A 27,055-nucleotide genomic window follows, 5' to 3' on the forward strand; every position below is an offset into this window, starting at 1 on the left:
CAAAAGATTGCTAAAAGTTAAAAGATTTTAACTTTTTTAATTGGCTCGCAAGAATATTAAAGAATATATCTATAAATGGTACATTTACAGATACAAACATATCCAGGACAAACTACAGGAATGCATGGGTTTCCCTTTGTACACTGGAGTTAGTCTTGTGTGTCCATCCCCTTGGTTGGTTTAATGTACTCTCAACAGTCTGCTTTGAGTGTCTATAAATCCTGTTCTGATTTGCTGCCAGATGGTGATGTCCTAATTTAGAATATGCCTTCTTAGAATATGATAAGTAAAGCTACTAGTTAAACCCGTAAGCGTTGCTATCTTCCCACTTTCTTAACAGTCCCAGCAATAGGAAACCATCTATCAATCCTGATATTACCATGCATTATAATAGTTTTCCCACCTCGCTTTTTTAAGGTTCACAAAAAGCAAGATAGAAATAAAATTGACTCATTTGAGCTCTGGTGCTGGAGAAGGCTGGTGCTGTATATTCCTTGGATAGCAAAGATGACTAACAAGCAAGTACTGGAGCACATAACATCAGACGTGTCACTAGAAGACAAAATCACAAAACTTGGCCATGTCATGCAGGGGAATTCACTGGAGAAAGCAATTATGTTTGGAAGAGTTAGCAGTAAAAGGGAACCAGGCCGTGACGGTGGCTGTACACCATCGAAGCGGACACCAGCCAGAGTACAGAAAAAGTCAAAGTAGTACTGCAAGATCAGAAGATGTGGAAAGTCCTGGCCCATAGAATCAGCAACAGTCAGATTCAACTGAATAATAGATAACATCATCGTGAATGGTTTTAACAAGTGGTTGAGCCCACAGTATAGCCATTTTCAAAACCTCTACTTTCCTAGAAAGCTGATTCCCCATGTGGAGATGCTAAAGATGGTAAAGCCACACCGCATCTCGGGAACTGGGTTTGCAGCTGAAGAATGGGTGAGAACTGCCCTGTGAAACAGATCAAGCTGCTTCACAGTATCATTCTTTTCCACCACATGGATTAGCTATCTCATACTCAGAGGATGCATACAGTGGATGGGAGATGCCTGGTAAATCAGTCTTTACTGGCCAACTCTCCAGTCCATCATCTACCAGCTTGTTTTGAAACCCTTTGCTGTGCATCTCTTTCACCCTGCAGGTACCAAGCACCCAGTGCATGCCCCGTTTGCTCTCCCTCCAGAAAGGAAGAAAGTGTAGGGTTCAAGGTACTCCCAGATAACCAACTGACACATAATTCATCTTGCTCCCTCTGATATACCCGATAATGCTGCCACCCAGCAACATGGGCAGGGAAGCTCAGCAGATTGCTCTTTCCCTTAAATTGCAACTGGTCATGGGAAAAACGTTGCTTTAAAACTAAGATCAAGTTAAACCTGTTACAATCATGGGCTGAGAATAAAATGAAGGCATCATCAAAAACACACTGCAGAATAAGGAGATTGCCAGGAAATGCTCATACTCTGCTTTATAAATAGGAAAAGATTCTGTGAAGTGAGGAGATTGGCAAAATGTGCCTATCCTAATAGAGGATGTGCCAGAAAAAAAGGTAGGTTGAATGATACTATTCTGAACTAATTGTTTCTTTCCTTTTCCACTTCCTCAGTTATTTAATTCACATTATATCCTAACTCCCTTCCCTTCTAAGTTTTCTAAATATTCCATTTGTTCAACCTTCATTGGAGTTTTGAAAGCTCGCTTCATTCTTAAGATCTTTTTTTCTTTTAGTGATGGAAGTCTGCAGTTTTAGAATTCTTTATCCTTCTTCTTCCTCTATTATGTGAGAGGAAACCTATTTCTAGCTATATAAGCCATGACGTGCACTGCCTGAACTTCGGGAATAAAGGAAATGTTTTTTAAACACAATTTTTTTTCTCTATATTTAAATCAACTTGATGAAGCCATTTTTAATTGGCTTCTATGATACTGAATTCCAACTGAGCTTATCAGTATACGTACATGTGCGTAATATACTGTAGGTGCATATGATCTTGTCTGATACTTGAATGAGTGAAAGACATATACAGTATGAGCTGTATATTAGAATAACAATAGAGTACACTCTTGTGTGGGGTCTACATAATCAGATAATTAAAATGTTTGTATTCCTCCGTCAGACTGTGGGTGGAAAGTACATTGTTTGCAAAGTTCACTGCAAGATAGTAATAATTAGACTTATTAGTGATTAAACTTTAAACAACCAGAGTCTCAATACACTACAAGTTTTTTTAAAAAAATCTAGATACGGCTTCCATATTAGGATCCCTTTGAATAATGCAGGGAGAGATTTTATCAATTCCTTTGTAAAATCAAACATTCCTCTCAATTTTGGACTGTAATGCTTGCTTTTAATTTGTCACATCACACCTGAAATTCCTTCCTCCACAGCAGTTGAAAAGAGAAAAGTGACCTTACTTGTAACAAGGGTGTTGATGGTTGTTGTCTTTTTTTAAAAGAAGAAGTCTGCTGGATCTGATAAAAAAATCTATGTCAGCCAGTATTCCATAGTAGCTAACATGATGGTTCTATTAAGAAATAAGTAGGTCATGTGGGCAAGAGCCATTTCAGCTTCAAAAACTAGTATTCAGAGACATATAGCTTTTCATTCTAAGGACATCAGGAGGTCATTGTTAATAGGAACTACTATTGTAACATTCCGCCTCTAGAGGCATCCTCAAAATGTTCTTAACTAGGAAATCTGGGAGGTATAATCTAAGAAATTCAGAAGATTTAGGTTAAGAAAGACAGGAATATATGTACATTGATTAAACACACCTCATTACAATCTCATATTTTGGTTTCTTCGCTTTTTACACCTTAATGTCAACATGGTTTTGGTACAGATTTGCCACTATTTCTAGCTGATGGGAACAAACAAAATGACTAGTGAATTAATTTTAATGCTCTTTGTTAAACAACCACACATCCCCCTGCAAAATTCCAGTGTAAAGCAGCCCTGATATTCCATATTCATTGTGCAACTCACAGGCTACAATCCAGGCACTGCAGCAATGGCTTCAGCTGGATCACAATGATTTTGCTGATTTTTTTCAGGCAACTTTGGAAATGTCCATGTGCTGTGCAGCTTTAAAGAATAATCTCCCTCCCTATTATAGATGTCCCTGCTCTTCTTGCAAAAATATTGGGCCACATCTTCTGGTTAACTGACCTTTGTACGTCTGTTGATTTAAGGTTTGGTTACAATTTTAACTTCTTTCCCTGATTGTGCTATTTCAGGAGCTTTCTAAAATCTTTGCATCCTTCAGGGCTCCTGACTGCAATGCAAAGACAAATATATCTCCTTTTTTTTAAAACTGGGTTACTTAGCAACCACAGTAAGCTTTTGTAAGGGGAGTAACAGAAGGAGCATCCCAAATCAAAACCAACTCTTGCTGCTGCAGCATTGGAATTATTACACACACACACACACACCTCTTTAATGGTGTAGAAGACTCTCGCAAGACTGTAAACATCAAGATAAATAGTTTGTTATGCACTATGATCACCTTTCTGAGCAATTTCATTTCTGCCATAGACATCGGTATCATTGTTGTTCTTGATGATGATGATAATACTGCATAAGTAGCTGATGCTTCCTGTCTATGTTAACTATGGCAAGAAATGAACTTGGGTGTACAACACAGGTAGTACTTGACTTACAACAGCCCATTTAGTCACCGTTAGAAATCACAACAGCACTGATAAAAGTGGCTTATGAGTGTTTTTCACACTTACAACTGTTGCAGCATCCCCACAGTCACGTGATTAAAATCCAGGTGCTTGGCAACTGATTCATATTCCTGGTGGCTGCAAGATTCTTGGGTCATGTCATCACCAGAGGTGGTATTCACCTTTTGTTTTCTTCTTACAAGCAGATGGAAACCAGATACATTTAACAACCATATTACCAACTTAATAACTCCAGTGATTCGCCTGACAACTGTGGCAAGAAAAGTTGTAAAATGGAGCAAAATTCACTTCACAACTGTCTTGCTCAGCAGCATAAATTTTGGGCTTGATTCTGGTCGTAAGTTGAGAACTGCCTATATGGTCAGACCTGGATTTGAATAGGCGTGTGTCAATCCAACTTTCCCTGTTCCAGCCCTAAAGCTGTAAATAGTCTAGGTCAGGGGTGCCCATCCCAAGGTCCATGGACTGGTATCAGTCTTAGCATGCCAGCAACTGGGCCGCGCAAACAAGGGAAGCCCCATCCATGGGATGCAAGCAGCATATGAAACCATGTTCCCTCTGGTCTGTGGAAAAACCTCTCTTCACAGAACCAGTCCCTGGTGCCCAAAAGGTTGGGGAATACTGGTCTAGGTCTAAGTATGGGTAACAAAATTCAGGTCAAATTTATTTAATTACCAAATCTAATGTAACAGGTGTGGAAATTACAACACTCAGCATCCCACTCACCTCACTTTCTAGAATAGGAGCTTGAAGTCAACAATATATGCAGAATCACATATTATATTTCCTGAGCTTGTTGACCAGAAGGATGGCAATTTGAGATCAAGTACTGCCTGATGGAGTGAGCTTCCATTACTTATCCCAGCTCCTGCCAACCTGACATTTCCAAAGCACGTAAATGCAAATAGATACAAAGGTAGCTTTTCGATGGGAAGATAACAGTGTTCCATGTGCCTTCCTTGTTTACTCAGCTGATCACATGACCATGAGAGCCTCTTCAAACAACACTGACTCTTTGGTTATGAAGCACCACCCCTAGAGTCAGGTACAACTAGCAGGGGAAACCTTTATCTTTACTTTTTTTTAACCTTTCTGATTTCCAGTCAGTCTTGGCTTCTGGTGATTGCCTGGAGAAATCCCTGCATTTTCTTGGCATGGCATTTTCAGAAGTGATTTGCCCTTGCCTCCTTCCTAGGGCTTAAGCTTTTTGCCTAAGACGGGACCAGAACTCAGAGCCTCCTAGTTTCCAACCTAGTGCTTTAACCATTATACCAAACTTCCTTGTTATATATACCTTTCATTTCCAGTGAATGTGGGTGTGCGTACATGCACACTTCTACAGCAGCTGAGGAACAGACATCATGAATCTGCTACAGTGTACTCTATCCATGAAAGCATATGTCATAATACATTTGTTAGTTTTTAAACCTGTTTTTGCAAAAATTCTATTGCAGTCTTTGAATACCAACGTGCTCTGTCAAACTATATTAAATTTCAGTGGAGCTCCTCAATTTTGTATGACACTATATTTTTTTAACAAGGCCAGGAGTTGAAAGTGAAATAAACAGAGGCAATGGATTACAGAGAAACCTCATGGTACTTTTTCTGTGGAATAGTCTTTGCCAAAATTGTAATAGCATGGCAAACATCAGCGAAAAACTGTTTGATTCTCTCACCCACGCAAAGCCTCCAAGTAAACAAGATATCGGCAAGAGCAAAGCATCTATTTGCAAATCCTCCTCTTCATGTTGCCCAGAAAATATTTCAGGAGTCAGTTAAATGAGGCTGTCTCTTTTGCTGTCTTATTAAGAGACATTTACAGAGAAGCAGCAGAACGTACTGATCCTATGTTATCAATTAGAGTGGATAATACTAAACATCAATATAACACAAGACAAGTCCATCTTATTCAGCACCTTCCCCACAGTGACCAGCTAGATGCTCCTTCAAAGGTCTCAAGTAGAACAGGTGAGTAAACCCACTATAACTCCCATATTGATATTAGAATATAGAACCAGTCCCCTGAAGGTAATAATTATGCCATCATGTTGCTACCAATAGCTTTAGCCCTGTGATGGAATGCAGTAAGGAAGTGGGTGCACTCCAGAGGAGTAAAAGGCAACTTAGCCCAGATATTATGTGTGAGAGAAAGAGAGTGAAGACAGCCCTTCCCTAATAGTTCACAGCGTATTTTGTAGATAGCAGAGTCCTCAGTTTGGCAAGATTTTGTCTGCAGATGTGAAACAATAAAGAACTTAGTTGGAAGGAATCACCACATGTTTTGGATCTGACTCACAATCCTCTATGAATTTATCCCGTCCCATTTTAAAGACAAACTGGTGTTATCACTACATCTATGTAGTTTATGCTATATGAGATTTTTTTTTTCACCTTTTGTTTGTGAATCTCCAACCATTCAGCTGTTCTGATGACCCTGGATTGTAATGCGATTAGAAAGAAGGAAAGCTGTTTGCTCATACCGTGCATCATTTTATAAGCATCTATCATATCAACTTTTACTCATTTTTATCTCAAATGGAACAGCACCAGATATGTGCTGCAATGTCCAAAATTAACATCCAGAAATCATGAAGGGAATTAGAATGAGACAGAATTAAAATATTACCAAATTGGTGGGGTGGATGTTTTTAGAGAACAGTGGACCAAGTTAGAAGTATTCACGTCTGCTCTGCCTCCTCAATTTCACACCTCTCAACAAGCTTTACCCTTCCTGAGATTTTGCTGCTTGTCAATCATCCCCAAAGTTGCAAGCTATTTGGGCCCTTCCTCCCCTGAAAGATGCCAGTTAGTTCTGCTGACCTGCCTTTCTTTCTTCTTTCCTCCCCTTTTTCCTTCTTGCTAGCACCCTATCTTCTCACACAGAACCATGGGATATTTTTTTATTTTTGTTAAAAAAGGAGAAATCAGGAAAAAAACAAACCCTACAACAATAACTACTGGTTCCGGTTTTGTTGGAAATGAAATGTTATCTACTTCTCCACTTTGGCTATCTCCAGGTTATGTAATAACCTAGCCAGTTTCTTCCTGAATTAGGCAGAGGAAGACAGACAGGATATGTAAAGACGAGTGTCCCTGACAGAAGACCAGTGCCCTACTCAATCTAACTGGGCATGGTATTTCCTTCCTTTTCAAGCTGATCTCCTTTGATAGCAAAGAAGAAGAGAATACCCTTGACACTTCGTACAACTGAGAACACTAGAAGTTGAGTCACAGCAACTGGACTTCTTTTTCTTTTTGGTTTCACTGCTTCAGAGAATGGAGCTACCTGGATAAGCAGTGAAAAGTTTCAAAGCAAAAAGAAAGAGAAGTCCAGTTGCCGTGACTCAACTTCCAGACAACAACAACAACAACAACAGAATAATCAATGTCTGGAACATTCTACCTGACTCTGTGGTTTCTTCCCCAAACCCCCAAAACTTTAACCTAAGACTGTCTACTATTGACCTCACCCCTTTCCTAAGAGGTCTGTAGGGGGCGTGCATAAGCGCACCAACGTGTCTACCGTCCCTGTCCTATTGTTTCCTTTATTTTTCTTATAGGTATCCATTTCATGTATACATAACTAAGTTTATTCTTATACCTATTATCTTGTAAGCAGTTGAGAAATCAAATTAAATAAAAAATAAAAATAAATAAATAAAAAATACCTGGATCGTTGACACAGCTGAGAACAATGTATTATGCTGATAAAGTATGGATCGCCACATTCTTTCTGCTTAAGGTATTATGGACATGACCAACAACTACTATTAAAAATACAGCTTATCGTTATTCTTATTATTGCTATTATTATTATTCTAATAAGAACAGGAATAGCATCTATGAGTAGATAATCTTAAAAGGGTTATTTTAAAGTTTTCCTGTGTCACTATTATTGTTCTCACCAAAAGTGACTTTACTTTTCAAAGGCTCACCGATGAATTCATAAAGAAAACAAATTTGAACCTTGTTATTGATTTGCCTCATTATTTCATTTATATTTCTCAAATATGTTTGCATAATGTGACTCAAAACATCTGACTGATTTCTCATTCAAATAAAATGAATATCTGGATCGTGCTGATACTGACTTTCTGGCTAATACTAATATGACTAATACCCTAAAATATAAAGAGATTTAACAAATAGCTTTAGGGTTCCTTGTAGACATATACCTCATACATCAATGATCATGATGGCTGGGATGATCAGGGTTGTAGCTTAGTGCATTTGAAAGATGCTAGTAAGAAATACTACAATTGGAAGCAGCAACTCAGTCGTTAAGCAAGTGGTCACTAAGTGAAGTCATGACTGTGCTTATGATTTTACTTCAGTTTTCCTTTGCTTAAAAGACCTGTGGAGGTTGTAGGTGTGAGGATTGGTTGTAAAGTTATTTTTTCATCACTGTCCTAACTGTGAATGGTTACTAAATAAGGCAGTTAAGAAAAGAAGTATATCTGTACTCTAGCCCAGCCATCGCCAACCAGTGGGCCAGTGGTGGGCCATGAGAAAATTTTGGTGGGCCGCAGAGAAATCTCACCCCCAGAGCACCCTCCCAAAGCAATTAATCCAGGCTGCGCAGAAACACAAGCTGTGCTGCCCACATGGCCCACGGGAACCCTCCCCACCCACTCACTCCTTACCCAGCAAACTTGCCTACTAAATTGCTATTTTTCGTTTTTCCAACTTCAGATGTTCTGCTGTAATTAGCTAGGAAGCAGGAAATGGTTGGATTTCTTTCTTTCTAGGTAGTCTTTAGATCTTTGGCTCTGCTTTTAAGCACAGCCGAACCTCCCTTAGGACTGAAGGTTCTATTATTCAGTGCAGACTCATGGCAAGCAAAGTTGAGAGACTGAGCTAGCCAATGGCAGATAGATAGAACACTGAATGATTCTGTGAGCAACTCAATCTGCCTGCCTGCTTTGCCTGATTTTGGGTAAAAGTTGCTCTTTTTAAAAAAATAAAAAATTCAATATTTACATACATGGTGAGTTGTGAGTTAATTTTGTGAGTTTGCTTGCAAGCAAATTTTATGTGACAGACTGAGCTAGCCAATGGCAGATAGATAGATTTCTGAATGAATCTGTGATTCTGTGAGCAACTCAATCTGCCTGCCTTTGCCTGATTTTGGGTAAAAGTGGCTCTTTTTTAATAAAAAAAATCAATATTTATATAAATATTTATAATATTTACATAAAAGCCATGCCCAGCCAGTCACATGACCACCAAGCCACACCCACAAATTAGGCCATGCCCACAGAACCATTTAGTGGTCCCTGGGATTTAAAATTATGAGTTTGTTGGTCTCTGAGGTCCAAAAGGTTGGCCACCCCTGCTCTAACCAACTGGCTAGCTGAAGCTGGGCCTAGAAGAAGGATATAACAGTCTCTATCTCTTTGACTTTTAATACAGCATCTATTGAAAAATACAGGGATATTATATCATAGAACAATACATTTATTTAGATATATAGGTAGGGTAAATCTTGGTGATCATGTAATCAACTTCAGTGGTCAATTCAGCAATGTTGGATATCATCTTTGATAGATGATGTCTACTTCTTTTTAAATATTTCCAGTAATGGATTGCTCATCATTTTCCAAGCTAGCCTGTATCAAGTGAAAAACTGAAAGTCATGGTTAATTTGAGTGTCAAGAACAAGTGCTTAGCTCTGCCTCTAAGCTGTGCTTGTTGAACAGAATGGTAGAAAGTAAGGGAAGCAATGTCATATTTCTCTACACTTGGTAAAATCCACTTGTAACAAGGCCACTTTCTTTTCTCATTTTGTTCCCTTCGTTGTGCCTTTTCTTTTTTTAATAAAAATAAAGATCACATTGAAGTTCTTAAGTTTTTTTATTAGTTTAGTTTTTAAGTTCTTCTCTTTCTAGCTTTCTGACTTGTATTTCTATCTAGAGATTCCAGTAGAACACAAAATATAATAGTTATACACCTGCCCTGTAGGCCCTAATATGGAATACAGTTTTTCTAAGTATGCTGGAGATCAGAAAAGCATATTTAGTGGTATCTTTTAAAAGACAGATATGATTTAACCACACATTTGCATTTGACTTATATACATGCCTCAAACTATTATCTTTTGCAGTAAGCAATGTTATCCAAAGTGCAAAAGGAGACAAGAAATTATAGAAAAAAATAAACCAAATAAATTAAAACATGAGATAAGAAAAAATAGATAAATCTAGTTTGTAGCAATATGAATCACTGTAACTCTCAGTATCTTTCTATCCTTATCAACCATCCTTCTCTCCATGATGCCTTTTGTTCTTTATATTGCTTCCCTCCCATCATAATTGGATCATAAATCCAATCATAAATACCATCCAATAATTTTCTATTTCTCCTTTCCTCTTGTAGTATTCATTCTTCTTTCATATATTTGTTTTGGTATTTAATCCTTATCCATTCTATCTAGCTCTCATTGTGACCAAGTACAGCATTCTTGATCTTATCACTTCTGGTTTTGCTATCTAGGGGACATCATTCCATGCTCAGTATTGAACAATTAGCTTATTATATTAGAAGCCCTATTTACTTCCATCTTATATTGCTATTTTCGCATTCAATGACCAACTTTCACCACCAGATTCATGCAAAAGATTCCTTAATTTAATTCTGTTCACTTACCTTCTATTTTATCTAAATCAACAAATGCATAACATCAGGTTTATACATGTTTCAATGCCTTAGTGACGAATAAAATCTGGCTGGTGCATCACCCAAACATTTTTTTGGCAGAAGGCCCCTGGAAAGGTCATAGAAATGGGGACCACGTGACCCCAGCATGCAGACGCTATTGGAAATGTATGCCATTTGCCAAGCATCCAAATTTTGATTATATGATCATGGGGACATTGCAACAATCGTAAGTGTGGGGAGCAGTTATAAGCCACTTTTTTCAGCACCGTCATAACTTTAAACAGTCGTTAAATAAATGATTGTAAGTCAAGGACTACTTATAGTCAAGGTAGTCCTCAACTTATAGCCACAATTGGGATTGGAATTTTCATTGCAAGTCAGTGCAGTCTTAAAGTGAGTCATCATGTGATTGCATGAAATTGTATAACCTTTTTTTACCATGGACTTTAACAGAATCTGGTTCCCTGAACTGACTTAGCTTGTTGGATGCTGGCTGGGAAGGTCACATATCATGATCCCATAATGGCAAGACTGCAATCATCATAAAGGTGAGCCAGCTGCCATGTGCCTGAATTCAATCATGTGACCATGGGAGTGGTGCAGCAATCATAACTTCAAGGATGGGTCATGTCACTTATTCCAAGGATGTTTTCCAAGGATGTTGTAATTCTCAACCATTGTTAAGCAACCATAATCTATATAGGCTAAGAGATTATCTGCTTATATTTAAAAGAATAAATTTATTTTCAAAATGTGAAGGTGTCTGGGGAAATAGAAGGAATCATCAAACTGTTTCTGTTATAATCACAGATTTATGAGTCCTATTTTCAGCACTACATACATGAAAGTAAACATCAGATGTAAGATATTGTTTTTAATAAAGTTTGGACTTGGCTGTGGGTCCAGGGCAATTTAAAAAAGATATTTTGTTTTTAGTGGCTTCACTAGATAAGATTATCTTTGCTGATCATTCTTCCCCTAACCCTGAATCTCTAGCATCATGGTGCGTAGTAAAAGTTGTAATTTCCACAGTTCTCCCAATTATATCTTTCCCTCTTGAATATAGTATGACTCTCTTAGAAACATTTTGGAAGTAGGATTAAAGACTATCAGATAAAGGATGACTTTTTTTTTCTGCCAGAGTCTTTCATAGACTGATAGAATTCTAGAGGAAAGGCATCACAGGGATCATCTAATTTAATGTTTTTCAATCTTGGCAACTTTAAGATGTGTGAAATTTATTGCCTTGGTTTAGGAACACTGAGCTACTACAATCCTCTTCAATGTGCAGAAAAACCAATTAAACTATTCATGAGAGGTGGCCATCTAGCTGTTCTTAAAAATCTTTAGATATCAACACCTCACAGCCTCCAGATTTAGACTCTTCCATTGCCGTATAGATCTTACTATCAGGAAGTTTTCTTTATATAGTCCTAATAATATAATATGCAAATGTAGAGTCACTTAATTCTAGGATATTTCCTCAGCTTAGGAATCAACCTGAAAGAGATCTAGACAGAAGAACATCTATTCTAAATCTTCTGGTTGATCATTAGGTGATTTTCATAAATTGGCAAGGGTTTTTGAGTCCCATTTCTTCAGCAACAAAAGCAGAACATTTTTCTCCATTTAAGTTTGGCTGCTGAAATTTCAAGGACATAAGAAAACTGAAGGTGGATTATGTAACTTTTGGTAGACTTTTTAATAAGAAAAAACTTGGATGCCTTGTGTTTTGGACTGAAGCAGATAGGTTTATGTTCATCATATTTTAAAAAATAATTATTTGCCATTTTCTTTACTTCACACATTTTCATATTATCTATAGTATAAAATATATACTGTAGGTGTTCTCTGAATATGCAGAACCTACTGCTTTACTTTTAGTTATCTCTATTAGGCATTCAATGCATCTATATTAAAAATTATCATTGTTACAAATTACTACTATATTCATAGGGAAAAAGGGACCTAATATACTTGCATGATTATAACACTAATATTTCAGATTGCCTTTTGTTTTCAAGTTCAGATAACAGCAATAATTCTATCTATATCAGGAGTGTCAAACTTGCGTCGTCATGGTGTTGTCACGTGACATATCGCAACTTTTTTCTCTTTCGCTCAGCCAGATGTGGGTGTGGCTAGCGCATGACATATCTGTCCGTGAACCGCGAGTTTGACAGCCCTGATCTACATTGCTTATTTAAATCTTACCTTGCCACAAGCTGTCATGGCCAGAGCCAACTGGTACCACAGATGAAATTCACCAAATGCAAGCTTCATTGCTCGTTCTAAACACTGAGGACAAAAAGTATAGATTATATGTATAAATATGCAGGGGAGGAGGGAGAGAGAGATGGAAGGAGGGGAGAGACACATTCAGATAGTGCAGTGTTCTAGGGTTTAAAAACAAAGCACGCATGAAGAAAGGGCTATATGAGCTAGATAAAGAGCACAAATGGGTTCCAATAAAGTGTTTTCAATGCCTACAATTATTAAGATGCAAGCTTGTATAGTTTTCTTTAATGCTGGACTCTAGATATCTCTTCAAAAAAATAACATGCAAAAATAGTTCCAATAGATATAACATATAATGAAGCATATAATATATAATATATTATAAGCATATAATATAATATATAATATAATATAATATAATATAATATAATATAATATAATATAATATATAATATAATATAAGCAAACACTTATATTTTGAGGGGAGCCTTAATGTTTACAAAATTTGCAAATTAAAAGTTTGCAAATTTAGCAAATGTATAAAAAGGGGGACCCAGAAATACAAAATGTATTTCACCTGGTATACCGATTGCATCCTCTCTTGGACCAGGAAACCCTTAGTCACTCATGTCTTAATCATCTCACAGGTTGACTATTTCAATGAGATCTACATTGGTTTTACCCTGAAAGACAATTTAGAAACTCCAAGTTTTCCTGAATGTGATAATTATTCTCTGCAAGTTGTATTGGTTGCTAGCTTGCTTCTATCCAGCCAATATGAGCTGACAGGGTTGGCATGTTCCAGGTTCCTTCAATCAAATAAAGTCATCTATCAGGACCCAGGAAACATATCTCTTCTCTGTCATGGCATCTGCCTTCTGGAGTGCTGCTGCCTCTGAGAATCAGATGGCTCTCACCCTGATCATGTTCTGGAGAGTCTTAAAGACCTGGCTGTTCAGTCAGGCCTTGGAGTGAAGTGGCTGGAACCTCCTGATAGTGGTATGTGTTCTGTGTGGTTTGCTGGATTCACTATCTCATTCCTTTCCTACTTTTCTAGTCTGGTTCACCTGTTTTATTATTTTGTTTCATATTTTGCTTATTCTAGTGTGAGCCACTTTGAGGTTGGATGGCACCAAATAAATAAATAAATACCTCAGAAAGCATGACATATTGTCCTCTTCTGCCCAGAGTGATACTCAGAAGATCATAAACTGCTGATGTACTCTGGAGACTGATGGCTCGATCATCTTTCTGATCAGGAGCCCGGCTGATTACTGCATCCTGGTTTGCCTGGGAATGAATTGAAATGTTTTAAAAGAGGACCAAAAGTATCTTAGAAAGGTCTTCAGCTTTTTTTATGGGCCCAAGAATACATTGCAGCAAGTGTTGTTTTCAAGACTATTTCAAAAAGGCAGATTACAAAGAAAAAGCCAAGAAACAGTACAGTATTATCATATATTGAAAAAAATGTGAACTCATAATAATAGTCATAAGTCTTTTTGCAATGTCTGTTCTTCTCTGAACTGACATTCAAGCATAATTATCCTGCAATTAATCCTATTATTTCTTACTTACCTTTGCACATCATTTTAGTCTATGCAACACTTAATGCTCCCAATCTATGAGTCTTAGGGTTGTTTTACACTACAACAGTCCTTTTCAAATTCACACTTGGTTTTATTTCGGAAATAAATAGAAACATAATATATCTAACTGGTTATATGCCACTCTAAAAATCCCTCAATAACAAAGAGGTCCAAAAATAGCAACTGTGTTTGAGCAACATATGTGAAAGAAAAACCTTGCTGGATTAAATCCAAGGCCTAGATGAATCCAACTTGTTTTTTCAAACAGCAGCCTCTGGGAAGCCCACATACAGGATGGAGTATAGCAACCTTCTCCCACTGCTATTCCTCAACAACTGATACAACAGAGGCATCAGCCACTGAATATAATTTTAACATGAGGTGCAGAACTTAAGACTCCTGAGCCAAAGACAGATATCAGGCCCACTTCCTTCAGATATTGCTTTGTTCAAATAGAAAACAACTGTACCTGTGTCTAAATCTATATTGTCCCTGGATGAATCTATATCTGTCCCCCATATGAATAATTACTTGGGATTTGTTTTCAATATGGGGGCTGATGGCTCTGTTTAATTTCTGTTCATGGTTTTATTATTACTGAAAGATGGCTGTAACCACTGTGGCAGTAAAATTTATGTGGATGGGATGGTCATTTTTGCCAGCTCTGAGATATTTTGGAGGTCACTTAGCTCAGCAAGAGCCAAGAAAATTGAAAGTGGAAAGCTTGTGTCTGGCTGTTTGCTAATTTTGCATCCAAAGTCTTGGTTTATTTTCATCCACTATCTTACAGAGTTTTATGTTTGCATAATTGTTAGTACTACACAATCTGCACAGCATTTCATCTTATATCCTCTTCCTGAATTTCATTATTTAACATTTCAGCAAAAGAAAAACCCCAAGTAAAGAAATAAAATTGATTGAGAGATAATATATTACTAATTTCTAACGTAATTCTGGCAGACGAAGCTAACCATCTGGTTGGTTGGTTGGTTTTTATACAGTAAAGAGTAAGCAAACCATTCACCATCCAAAACCAGATCTGAAATTTTAGGGGGGAAATGAGCGGGAGGAATTTCGGTGGGTTTTTGTTTTGTTTTGCTTTTTTGTGATTTTAACTATGATCTACATATTTTAGTTCTTACACTATAATTTTTACCTCTTCCCATCCCAACATGGCAGGAAACCGACCATTAGTGTTCAGCTTGTAGAACCACAAACAAAACTGTGTGAGAAAGACATATATAACTTATTTGATGAAGGATAAGAAAAGAAAGTTGCTTTGGAAATTATTCTTTTGTGCATCATAATCAACAGTACTTCTTTATCTCAGAGTAAAGGAAAATTTAAAAGACACACACTGAGATATGTCGAGATGTATAGATGTACATAATAATCAACAGTGTTAATTAACATCTTTCCATTTTGTATACTGTACTATTTAAAAGTTTCTCCATCAGTAACAGTGCTGCACTATTGATTTGTGAAAAATAGCTGCACTGAACAAACCCCCACATGTTCTGAAAACTGGTAATCAGCCTCACATCAGAGTCAGCTATTTTGAGCATTTGTCAGTGATCCAAACTAGGAACATTAAAGCAATGCCTTAGCACAGAGTGCCTTAGCAGATAAAATATTCACTTGAATGAGCAAATTACCATAATTTGGGGGATTACCAAAAAATAAAAGATATATGTAATGCCATCTAAAAACTTGGTGAAATATGGGACAGACTGGGTATTGTGCAAAGGGAACACAACTAGAGTTCAAATCCCAGGAATCCGTCCAAAATACCAAAGTGAAATTCAGAAATCCACAAAAAGATCCAGCAAACAAAAAAAGAAAACAACAAATGGAGCAGATTGTAATTCCATATGTTGCAGGAATATCTGAAAATCTCAGGAGCATTTTCAATATACAGGCACATTTTAAAGTTAATTATACTTTAAGGCAGAAGCTTGTCCACCCCAAGTACAAAACACCAGACACAAATTTAGCAATGTGGTGTACGCAATGCAATGCAGCAAGACATTTGTAGACCTGTAATTGGGGAAACAAAACAGCCACTTCACAAATTCAAAGCAGAACACAGGAAAACAAAATCATCGGGACAAGATTTAGCAGTCCATCTGAATTTGAAAGACAAAGCACTCTTTTGAAGACACCAAAGTCCACATTCTGGACAGCGAGGGATCAAAGAGGCCATCTAAGTCCAAACTGAACAGCTTTCGTTCAGTGAGATAAACCTTCAAGTGGCCTTAACAACTCTCAGAGTGCTAATGACCAAATAACTACAAAGAATATAAATCCTTCCATTCCCCACCAGTCAGTTAGAACTGAAGAAGCTTCTTGATTGAGAAGTGAAACATTTTCAAGTCCAGTTGCCTTTTGGAAAAAGCACCTTTGGGACAACCACAACCTGGATGATTGAGGCTCTATATTGGCATTTATCAGAGTGAAACAAAGTTCATAGTCTTTCTACACATAAACGTATTTAATTTCTCTTCATTTCAGAATTCATTAATGGGAAGACAAGAAGAGCATAATTTGCTAAAAATTACACTCAGATTAAGTAAACGGGAGATACCAACCATATAGCTCAATTATATGCATTGGCAGCATGTAGCAGATACAGGACATGGTAACAGATAATCAGAGTTGGAAGGGACCTTGTAGGTCATCTAGTCCAACCCCCCACCCAAGTGGGAGACCCTACACCATTTCTGACAAATAGCAGTCCAGTCTCTTCTTGAAAGTCTCAAGTGATGGTGCTCCCACAACTTCTGAGGGCAAGCTGTTCCATTGGTTGATTGTTCTCACTGTCAGAAAGTTTATTCTTATTTCCAGGTTAAATCTCTCCTTGTTCAGTTTCCATCATTATTCCTTGTCTGGCCTACAGGCACTTTAGAAAATAGCTTGGCCCCTTCATCTCTGTGGCAGCCCCTCAAATATTGGAAGACCACTATCATGTCTTCCCTGGTCCTTCTCTTTACTAGACGAGCCAAGCCCAATTCCTGTAACCGTTCTTCATATGTTTTAGTCTCCAGTCCCCTAATCATCCTGGTTGCTCTTCTCTGTACTTTTTCTAGAGTCTCAACATCTTTTTTGTAATGTGGTGAACAAAACTGGATGCAGTACTCTAGGTGTGGTCTTACTAAGGCTTTATAGAGTGGCATTAGTACTTCCCTTGATCTTGATTGTATCCCTCTGTTAATACAACTTAGGATTGCATTAGCTTGTTTGGCTGCTGCTGCACACTGCTGGCTCATATTTAGCTGGTTGTCCACTAGGACTCCAAGATCCCTCTCCCAGTTCCCGCTATTGAGCCTGGTTTCACCCAGTCTGTATGAGTACTTTTGGTTTTTCTTGCCTAAATGTAGGACTTTACTTTTCTCTACATTGAATTTCATTTTGTTAGATACGGCCCAGTGTTTTAGTCTATCAAGATCCATCTGGATCTTGAGCCTATCTTCTTGGGTGTTAGCTATTCCTGCCAGCTTAGTATTATCTGCAAATTTGTTAAGTTCCCCTTCTATTCCCTCATCTAAGTCATTAATGAAGATATTGAAGAGTACTGGGCCTAAGACAGAACCTTGTGGCACCCCACTGCTTACTTCCCTCCATGTAGACTTAGACCCATTAAGGACTACTCATTGAGTACGGTTTGCCAGCCAGTTGCAAGTCCATCTAGTGGTGGTGCTATCTATTCCACTTTTCTCTAGCTTACTAAGAAGTAGGTTGTGGTCTACTTTGTCGAATGCCTTGCTGAAATCTAAATATATTATGTCCACAGTATTTTGCTGGTCTACTAATTTAGTCACTATGTTGAAGAATGAAATAAGATTGGTTTGGCATGATCTGTTCTTAACAAACTCATGCTGACTGCTAGTTATTACTTTACTTGTTTCTAGATGTTGGCAGATCTGTTTTATTATTATCTTTTTATTATCTTTTCCAGTATCTTTCCAGTATTGATGTTAGGCTGATTGGTCTATAGTTTCCTGGGTCTGTTTTTTTCCCCTTTTCTGAAGATGGGAACCACATCAGCTCTTTTCCAGTCCTCTGGTAGTTCCCCGGTGCTCCAGGATTTTTGAAAGATATGGTGCAGTGGTTCTGAGATGACCTCTGCCAGCTCCTTTAAAACTCTGGGATGTAATCCATCAGGCCCTGGTGATCAGACAGGTGTTCTCTTAATATTTTTTTGCTTATTTTAAGTTTTATTTCTGGCCTGTCTTTTACAGTTATGTTTTTGGTGGGTTGAGCTATAGTTTCTTTTTGCCTGAAGACCAATGCAAAGAATGAGTTAAGCAGTTCTGCTTTCTCTCTGTTGCCTGTTACTTCCTTGCTGTCTTCTCTCTTAGTTCTCTCTGTTTCCTTGATTTTTTTCTTGTTATTTATATGTTGGAAAAAACTTTTTTTACTATCTTTGACTCTTGTTGCAAGTCTTCGTTCGTTCTGAGTTTTTGCTATCCTGACTTTGTCTTTGCAGATTCTGGCTATCTGCTGATATTCTGCCTTAGTTGTATGTCTTTCTTTCCATTTTTTGTACTTGTCCTTTTTTTCTTTCAATTTGCCAGAGAGATCTATGTGCTGCCATGCTGGTTTCTTCTTGGATTTCTTGTTTTTCTTTCTCAGTGGTATTATGCTGGTCTGGGCTTCTATGACCATACTTTTCAGAGTTTCCCAAGATTCTTGAGTTGTTTTCCCCTTTAGGATTTTCATCCATGGAATATTTCCCAAGTTCTCTCTGAGTTTATTAAAATCAGCTCTTTTAAAATCCAATACTCTGGTGTCATTATGTTCTATTGCTTGTGTTTGTGTTATGTCGAATTCTAGTATGACATGGTCACTCTCACCCAAGGTTGCTGCAGTTTCAATTCCCTCTATCACTTCTTCTCTGTTTGTAAGAATTAAGTCCAGTATGGCTGTCCCTCTAGTTTTACCCTCTACCTTTTGGACAACTAAGTTGTCAGCTAGGTTGGTTAGGAACTTATTTGTTTTCTCACTTGGTGCAGAATTAGTTTTCCAATTGATATCAGGATAATTGAAGTCATATACATTAAGAATCTGTAGATTCAGCTGGGCTTCTCACCAATTTAAAAATAACTGTTCAAGTGGTAGAAAAACCCCTGGATTTTAGAGATCAGCTCCAAATTAGAATAAACAGGGACCAGGGAATTAGCAAATTCAAATGTAACCTCTGTCAGGTGGGGCTGATGGGAATTGGGGTCCAACAGCTTCTGGAATCTAGTATTTACTTACTGCTGGAATAAACAATACTAGGTTGAGTCTTAGCTGTAAATTCCTATGTACCAGAGATCTCAATGTGTCTCTCTTTTTCTGTGACATAAATCACCCATTAATTATAAGAATCCTATTTAACTGACCCAGAAAATATGCCTTTGGAACCGAAGGGTTTAACTGAATAAGTAAATAATAAACAAGAACAGTTTTTCTAAGATCAAATGCCAGGTGTCCATGATACTTTACATGAATTATTCCAAGCTCTTCTTATGTTCGACACAATATCCATTAGAATTAGCCAGCCATTCTTATTTTACTAACCTCCTGATCTCTTGTGCTAGTGTGCAGCATGTAGGGAAATATCAAATTGAAAGGAACACATTAGCTAACTAGTAAAGTGAAAATCAATGCCGTGAAGATGGCCCATAACAGTTATATGAATTGTACTTCAAGGTGCTGAAGAAGAAGAAAAAGATTTTCTATATGTAAATTGAAACATTGCAAACTGATTGCGGATTTTGTGGAGGTGGTAAGGGTGGGAGAAAGAGAAGAAAGTGTTGATGGGGAAAATGTTCCTTTTTAAACTCCATTTCTAATTCTTGTAACATCCGGAACTAACTGAAAAAGTCGCTGGAGGGTATATACAGTTAAAACAGGCTTGGAGTATCTTTTGAGCTTTTTTATTTGCACTAAGGACTTGGTTTCACCATGCATTCTGTAAGCATGAGGCACTGCATATTTAAGCATGCAGCTAATACATTTGAGCCAGGCCTTAAAATCTGCAGTGTGAAAACAAAAGAATGATTTTACACAATTGGGCGTTTGGAAATGAAAAAGTTATGACTTGTGTCCTTAAAAGAAATAATATTAAAAATAAGATTTCCCTTAGTAAACTATCTTTATAATCTCATATAATTTTCATTGCAAGACTAACTAGCCAATGTTGTTGACTAATTCTGTTAAACTATATTTAAGGCTTATTCTCACAACCTAGTTCCTATGGCACAAATACTGTGCAGGCTATTTTTGAGGGACATGTCTTCATGACATTACCTTCTACTCATTATCGCCCCTCCACTGAAACAGCTTCAAGTCATCTTTAGCTGTTCTGGTTTGGAGTGGTGTCCTGACCCCGATCTCTCATGTGGAAAATATAGGATATCTTAAAGATGAGTTGGGGATGTCGTTGCTTATCTCCAATTACTCTGTTAAGTTCACTGTGAGAATATCCCTTCCATGACCAGACACTAGGCACAACTTCTATGGCCATTTTGGCTTTGGCTTTGAGAAAGACCTTCTTTTTGCAGCATATTTCTCTTTTTGATATGACTATCAGAGTCATGGTAGACTGAATGCAGATCTTCCAGGAAATCAAGAGATTAAGATCAATGATGCTTAAAAAGTCTACCATTCCTAGTCTGGGTTTTTTTCTGAATATGTGATGAATCACAGTTTTAATAATCTTAGCAGCACAGTCCATACAAGAACTGATGTCCACCATGGTTGGAAGGCATCAAGGCTGATCAAAAGAACAAAATTATTTCAGGTCCAGAGATTGGCAGGGCCAGTGTTTGTGATGATGTGATGAGTTGGTCTTCATTTTTGAGGTAGCAGGAAAGAGAAAGTATTCAGGGAAGATGTATTCTTGTGATGGAGGAGACCTGAAAGCAACCAAAAGTTGTCTTTCAAGTAAAAAGATAAAACCAAAAACACATTCTTCAAAACATAAAATACAAAAGACCAAATTCTACCTGTCACACTTTGAAACAGATTCAGGAAGGTGAGGTTGTTTTTAGTAATGAACAGCTGATCAGGAAAGGCAAGGACTCCTTTTCAGGAGAAGGCACAAATGGGAGAAGAAAGAAATTAGACAAGTGTAAAACCAGAAAAGGCCATAAAAATAAAACAATAATAAATGTAAGTTTTAAAATAATAAAAAAGAGGAAAGATTCATAGCTGCTGGGAGAAATCTGATTTGAAATGAAACAATCCAGAAGACAAGCTCAGGATCCAAAAAGTTCCTGACAGGCTTGCACAATGGACCCTATCCAATAACATGAAATTTAATGTGGAGAAAAACAAGGTTTTACACTTAGGCAGAAAAAAACCAAAGGTGCGAGTACAAATTAGGTGAAACCTGATTCAACAAATGCCCACGGTATACATATCAAGACTCTGAGATTCCCTAAGCTAAAATTCCTTTCTCACTGTAATAAAATTGTCTACTCTAGTTCTGTGAGAAACTTGTCTTTTTGATTGCAAGATGCTTGACACAAATGTTCAGGAAAGCAATTGGTGGTGGTTAGTTTTCCATGACGTGACATTGAGTCTAGAACCCATCAGACACCACTCTGAAAGTATTCCATATTAGACTGTGTGTGGGTAGCAACATTGCCCGATTTCTTTGCTCAGATGTGATAATGATGGGTTATGGGGGCAGCACAGTTTATATAGAAATAACTCCTGACTCAAGAATGTGAGGAAAGTGTGTTAATGTGGCCTTTTAACAGTACATGTAAATATACAGCTATCATAGACTGCAAAAGAAATATGAAATATGATTATATCATGGTATATCTATTCACACTATATGAACATGTAAACAATTATTCTGCTTCAAAGTAATTGGATTGTAAATCTCATGAGCAATTTAGCTTGGAAGCTTCAGAAATTCCCTTAAACCACATTTTGCAAAGGCCACTTTCATTAACACAGCTGTTGTAAGTAATGGTACCCAGTTGATCTATACTATTAGCATTTCAGGAATCCTGCTGTTTTACTAAAAGCACTGATTCTTTTTAAAAATTTCAGTATGAGCAAAATAAAATTTAGATTGGAAAACAATACAAAAGATAAACTGAAATCAAAAATAATAGGCACAATGCGTTCATTCTTTTGACTCTTCAATAGCTCTACAAACATAAATCTTGTATTTGCCTTGGCATAACTGGAAACACAGTGTCTTGCAGCAAAAAGTCCAAAGTTTTCATGAGCAATGAAACAATTCCTCAGTCTTTAAAGAAACCAATTCTTCTATAACCTTTGATCAGAAGGTTGGCCAGATTTATGTTCCAATCTTTAACTTTCGTGGAGGTACAGAGTTTTAAAATCAACTAAAGGTTAAGAAACTTTTGGCCCAAACCAGACGTGTCTGCAGGGTGTACTAAAAATATCAAGGTGGCAACCATGATGGGTGCAATCAAATCTCTGACTGATTTTACATCAATCAATGTTTACAGATATGATATGTATACAGATACAGATATGTATCAATGAATGTACTGATACATACCCTGAGGATACCCCTGTTCCCATTTTCCCTCTATAGTTGGTAGGAAATGTAAAAATGGTGTGATTTAAGTTTAATACATGACCTCACAGGAAAGCCACCTTCCAGTCATGATGTACCTTTGGTTCCAACTTCCCCCATTCGACCACCACAAAAGAGCTTGTAATCAAAGAAAAATATGTCAATTCCATCTATTTTGATTCTCAGTCGCCTGAAGATGAACCTTCCCAAAACAATTGCTCCCAAATAAGTCTGAATAATTCACATTTGCGTATATTTCAGAAACACATAAAAACTGCTCTAATACAAGCATTATATAGCACACTGTGATATATCATACACGATATGCATATATACAACTGTATTAACCGATAATATAACATTATACAATACAAAATAAATATGATGCTTGCCTAAAAGTATCCAAAGCAGGACAGCAAATTGCAGTCCCCTCTTTCATTCAAGGTCAGTCATTTTGATCCTGATATACACAAGCCATTGCCCTTCTCTCTGCTACTATAAATGGCTTCCAAACACATCAAGCTAAGGCAAGACCCAAGAGCTGCAGCTCAGAATGGGCCTACCCACAACCACTTATACTGCATACAATGGAATTTTTTATTTATTTGAATAGGAAAGGCAAAAAGATATAAGTATCTCTCAGTTCTCAATTCGAAGCTGCCAGGCTACAACAAACAGGGCACTAGAAGTATTAGAGTGCTGAATTGTTGGAAGTGTTTTGAATAAATCTTAGGATTGCACTATAAATGACTAACAAATAGGTAGCTTTTCACAACACCTGCAGTCAGCTACCTAAAGGATCATTTCAGTTTGTTCAGCCTCCAATTAAAATGAAACAAATTCTCATGTAACTGTTTAGGATTTTAGTCTTAGTCTTGGGAATGAACTCTTCCCTGTACAGTCACCATAAAGCCAGTTCTGTGATATAATCTCCTGCTGTTTATTTTACTTATTTAATTCTTAGAAAAGCATTACAAAGTCTGTCCCACTTCTGCAGAGATGTATCACCATAAATCCATCAAGTCCAAGAAAATGGATTCAGAATTTTTTAAAACAAACAAACAAACAAAAGACTGCTTTCTCGTTAAGCCTATTTTGGGAACAAGATGGAAAAAATTGTCCCCCTGTGACACTAAGAAAAATTCACCAGATTGAGTCACATTTTCTATTACATTTTTTCAGGCAATTCATTCAATCCTTATTTAAAATTGGGCACCATTCAGTGATGCTTTAGAAAAAAATAACAGCCGATTCCTCTGTATTGGAGGTGATTGTTTCATGTTCAATCCATAGGTATGCTTTTGTGGACATTAATTGAATTTGTAGCTTAGAAAAGACACCTGGAATTCCCTTCATAAAAGCATAATGGTGATTATTATATGCTTAATTGCTATCCTTCTTTACAGCTATTTTTATTTGGCTTACCATGGATTCGCTGATCAGGAGGAGGAGGAGAGCTTCTTCAACGTTGTCATGGGGGCTATAGATGCTGAAAGACAAACAGGCTTTTTCAAAATATAAGCAACAATAAGAATTATGCTCATGGGAGACTCTTGTTAATAGCACCACAGGATTAGTAATGTGAAACATCTCATGCATGATTAATTTGTTATATAATCGTTTCTTCAGACTGGAATGTCTAAAAGCTATAGAGGAGATAACTCATCTGTGACGAGGGAGAGCAAATGATTGGTCAAAAACTCTTTATTCATGAAACAATTTAGCTCCTGGGCGTTCTGACAGCATTCAATCTAAAGCATTTGGGCCCAGATTGCCTGCACATGGATCAGCTTATGAGAACCTTGCAACTGAGGGATGATCCTTCAGAAAGAGCTGGTTGATGGATGAATTCCAGGATTTGGCCCCCTCGTATTTCCAGCAAGATATGTGTGGCATTATCTCTATTAATATGACTGAGTCTTTCATTTTAGGATATCTACTACTCAATAATATACACTGGCAAACTTCCATTTGCCCTTCTCTGTTCAATTGACCTATTAATGTAAGGGAATTTTAAAAGCCTTTAAAAATTAATTTTCATAATTATTTTACTTTCTGGTGCTACTCTGTATAGTTATATATTTTACATAGGATGATTTACTTAGTATTTGTACTATGAACTGAAACCTACCCCAAAGAGCAGGTATTAAATTGATTTAAAATTCCAGATACAGAATGTAGCTTTTTTGTTTTTCTAAAACTATTATTACCAGAGACCTCTAACAGAAGACCTGGCTATTATTTCTAATTAATAGCTCTCTTCCCCTTCAGTAGTTAAGATGTTTTTAAAATTCTGTAAGCTCCTAGGTCCGTACTTATCTCCAGCGTGTTGCTGTAGTTTTCGTCGTAAGGTGTTACAAATATAAGCATTGTCCTCTTTCTTCATGAACTCGGGAAGTGGGTCAGATAAGGGACTCCAGTAACAATCTTCACTTAGGGAGTGGAGGAGCAGCTCTGCCAGTTGTTTGGTAGCTGTCTGGTGAAGAATGGAAAGAAATTGAAAAATACATTTTTAAAAACTCAAAGGACAGATTTCATCTTATGCTATGAGCCAGTGTAAAACACAGGATGCATTGAGTTGCATAAGAAGGAATAAACAATTGTAAGTACTGTATTACGGAAGGGAGCTCTAAAGAGGCCAACACAATAATTTCTGCTCTGTGCTTGTAGGTGTTAGTATGTGTACCTTATATGTTTGTATTTAGGCTTTTTATGGCCCTTCAGTACAGACAGCAATGGTAAATGTTTGAAAATGGAACTTTCCTCTAAAAACATCTACTTTCTGTCTTCTCAGTGGATGTTTTCTTTATTGCACAGTTCAACAGTCATATTGATCTAAGTGCTAGAGCCCACTGTAACTACATAGCCAAAAAGGCATTAAGAGTTGTTAATCTAATCCTACATAGCTTCTTCTCTGGTAATATCACACTACTAACTAGAGCATACAAAACATTTGCTAGACCTATACTTGAATACAGCTCATCAGTCTGGAACCCATATCATGTATCTGATATTAACACAATTGAAAAAGTCCAGAAATATTTCACAAGAAGAGCTCTCCGCTCCTCTACTCATTGCAGAATACCTTATGCCTCCAAACTTGAAACTCTAGACCTAGAAAACCTAGAACTACTCCGCCTCCGGTCCAATCTAAATATAGTATATAAAATCATACATTGCAATGTCCTACCTGAAAATGAATACTTCAGCTTCAATCATAACAATACAAGATCACACAATAGATACAAACTCAAGGTTAACCGCACCAAACTTGACTGCAGAAAATGACTTCAGCAACAGAGTGGTCAATGTTTGGAATACTCTACCTGACTCTGTGGTTTCTTCCCCAAACCCCCAAAACTTTAACCTTAGACTGTCCGCTATTGATCTCACCCCCTTCCTAAAAGGCCTGTAGGGGGCGCGCACAAGCGCACCAATCGTGCCTACTGTCCCTGTCCTATTGTTTTTTATTTTTTTTATAAGTATCTATCTCATGTATTCAAAACTATATTTATTCTTATTCCTGTATCTTGTAAGAGATTGACATATCAAATAAATACTAAAAATACTAAATAGTTTGTTTCACTTTTGTTATGAATAACACCAGGCAAAAAGTAACTCCATATTTTATTTATATCAGCTTCTGGCAAAGCAAAGAAGAAAAAGCATTTTTCTGCTTAGAATACATTTTCTGGTCACAAGTGAAATTTACACACTGCCATTCAACATTCCAAATTAATTAACTTAGAAATTTTGGCAGGTTAATTCTACTTCAAAACTTTTATATCCATTACATTAAAAACAAATTATTAAAAGTATTGGTAGCACAATGCAAGAATACAAGACTTTATCCTTCCAGGGCATATTAAAAATCAGTAATAATGATACTATTAATACATTATGGTAAAGGTGATTATATTCAAATGTCACAATACAACTCAGCATTGTACTGCACTTTTCCCTTCCAGCTTAGTCCAGGAGAAAATATCAGATTTTTTGGCTTTCATTTTGTATTAAGCACAATAAAGGGTACCTCTGAATGTTAAGCTGTGATTGTTAACAATAATTAGGACTTAATCCTCTGATTGCCTCGGCTATTTTTCTCACTGCATCTACAAGTTCCATTGGTTCCTTGATTATCTCATCCATAAAACTGGACAATCATTTTGGTTCCTCTGCCTCCAGCTATAATATTGACCATCCCGATGACCTTTCAGCTACAGCACATTTTATGCTTACCAATCTACCAAGTGGTAGTCAGTGGACTTCAATCACAAGCTGGTCCTCAAATGCCATCAGCTGATGCTCTTTGAATAGATGTGACCCA

General features: G+C 37.2%; 1 protein-coding gene across 1 annotated transcript in view; it reads right to left on the reverse strand.

Moving 5' to 3' along the window:
• Positions 1 to 27,055, reverse strand: part of TTC7A (tetratricopeptide repeat domain 7A) — a 173,261-nt gene that overhangs the window by 121,781 nt on the left and 24,425 nt on the right. The window contains exons 7-10 of the mRNA XM_026683757.2: positions 25,044 to 25,204; positions 24,154 to 24,217; positions 13,744 to 13,881; positions 12,568 to 12,651 (exon numbers count right to left, since the gene is read on the reverse strand). Coding sequence (XP_026539542.1) covers positions 12,568 to 12,651; positions 13,744 to 13,881; positions 24,154 to 24,217; positions 25,044 to 25,204 — 447 coding nt within the window. The remainder of the gene's footprint in view (positions 1 to 12,567; positions 12,652 to 13,743; positions 13,882 to 24,153; positions 24,218 to 25,043; positions 25,205 to 27,055) is intronic.

Source organism: Notechis scutatus, chromosome 1 (genome assembly GCF_049901735.1).
Source record: "Notechis scutatus isolate UNSWTSFEM ecotype Mainland chromosome 1, rNotScu1.2, whole genome shotgun sequence".
Taxonomy (NCBI): domain Eukaryota; kingdom Metazoa; phylum Chordata; class Lepidosauria; order Squamata; family Elapidae; genus Notechis; species Notechis scutatus.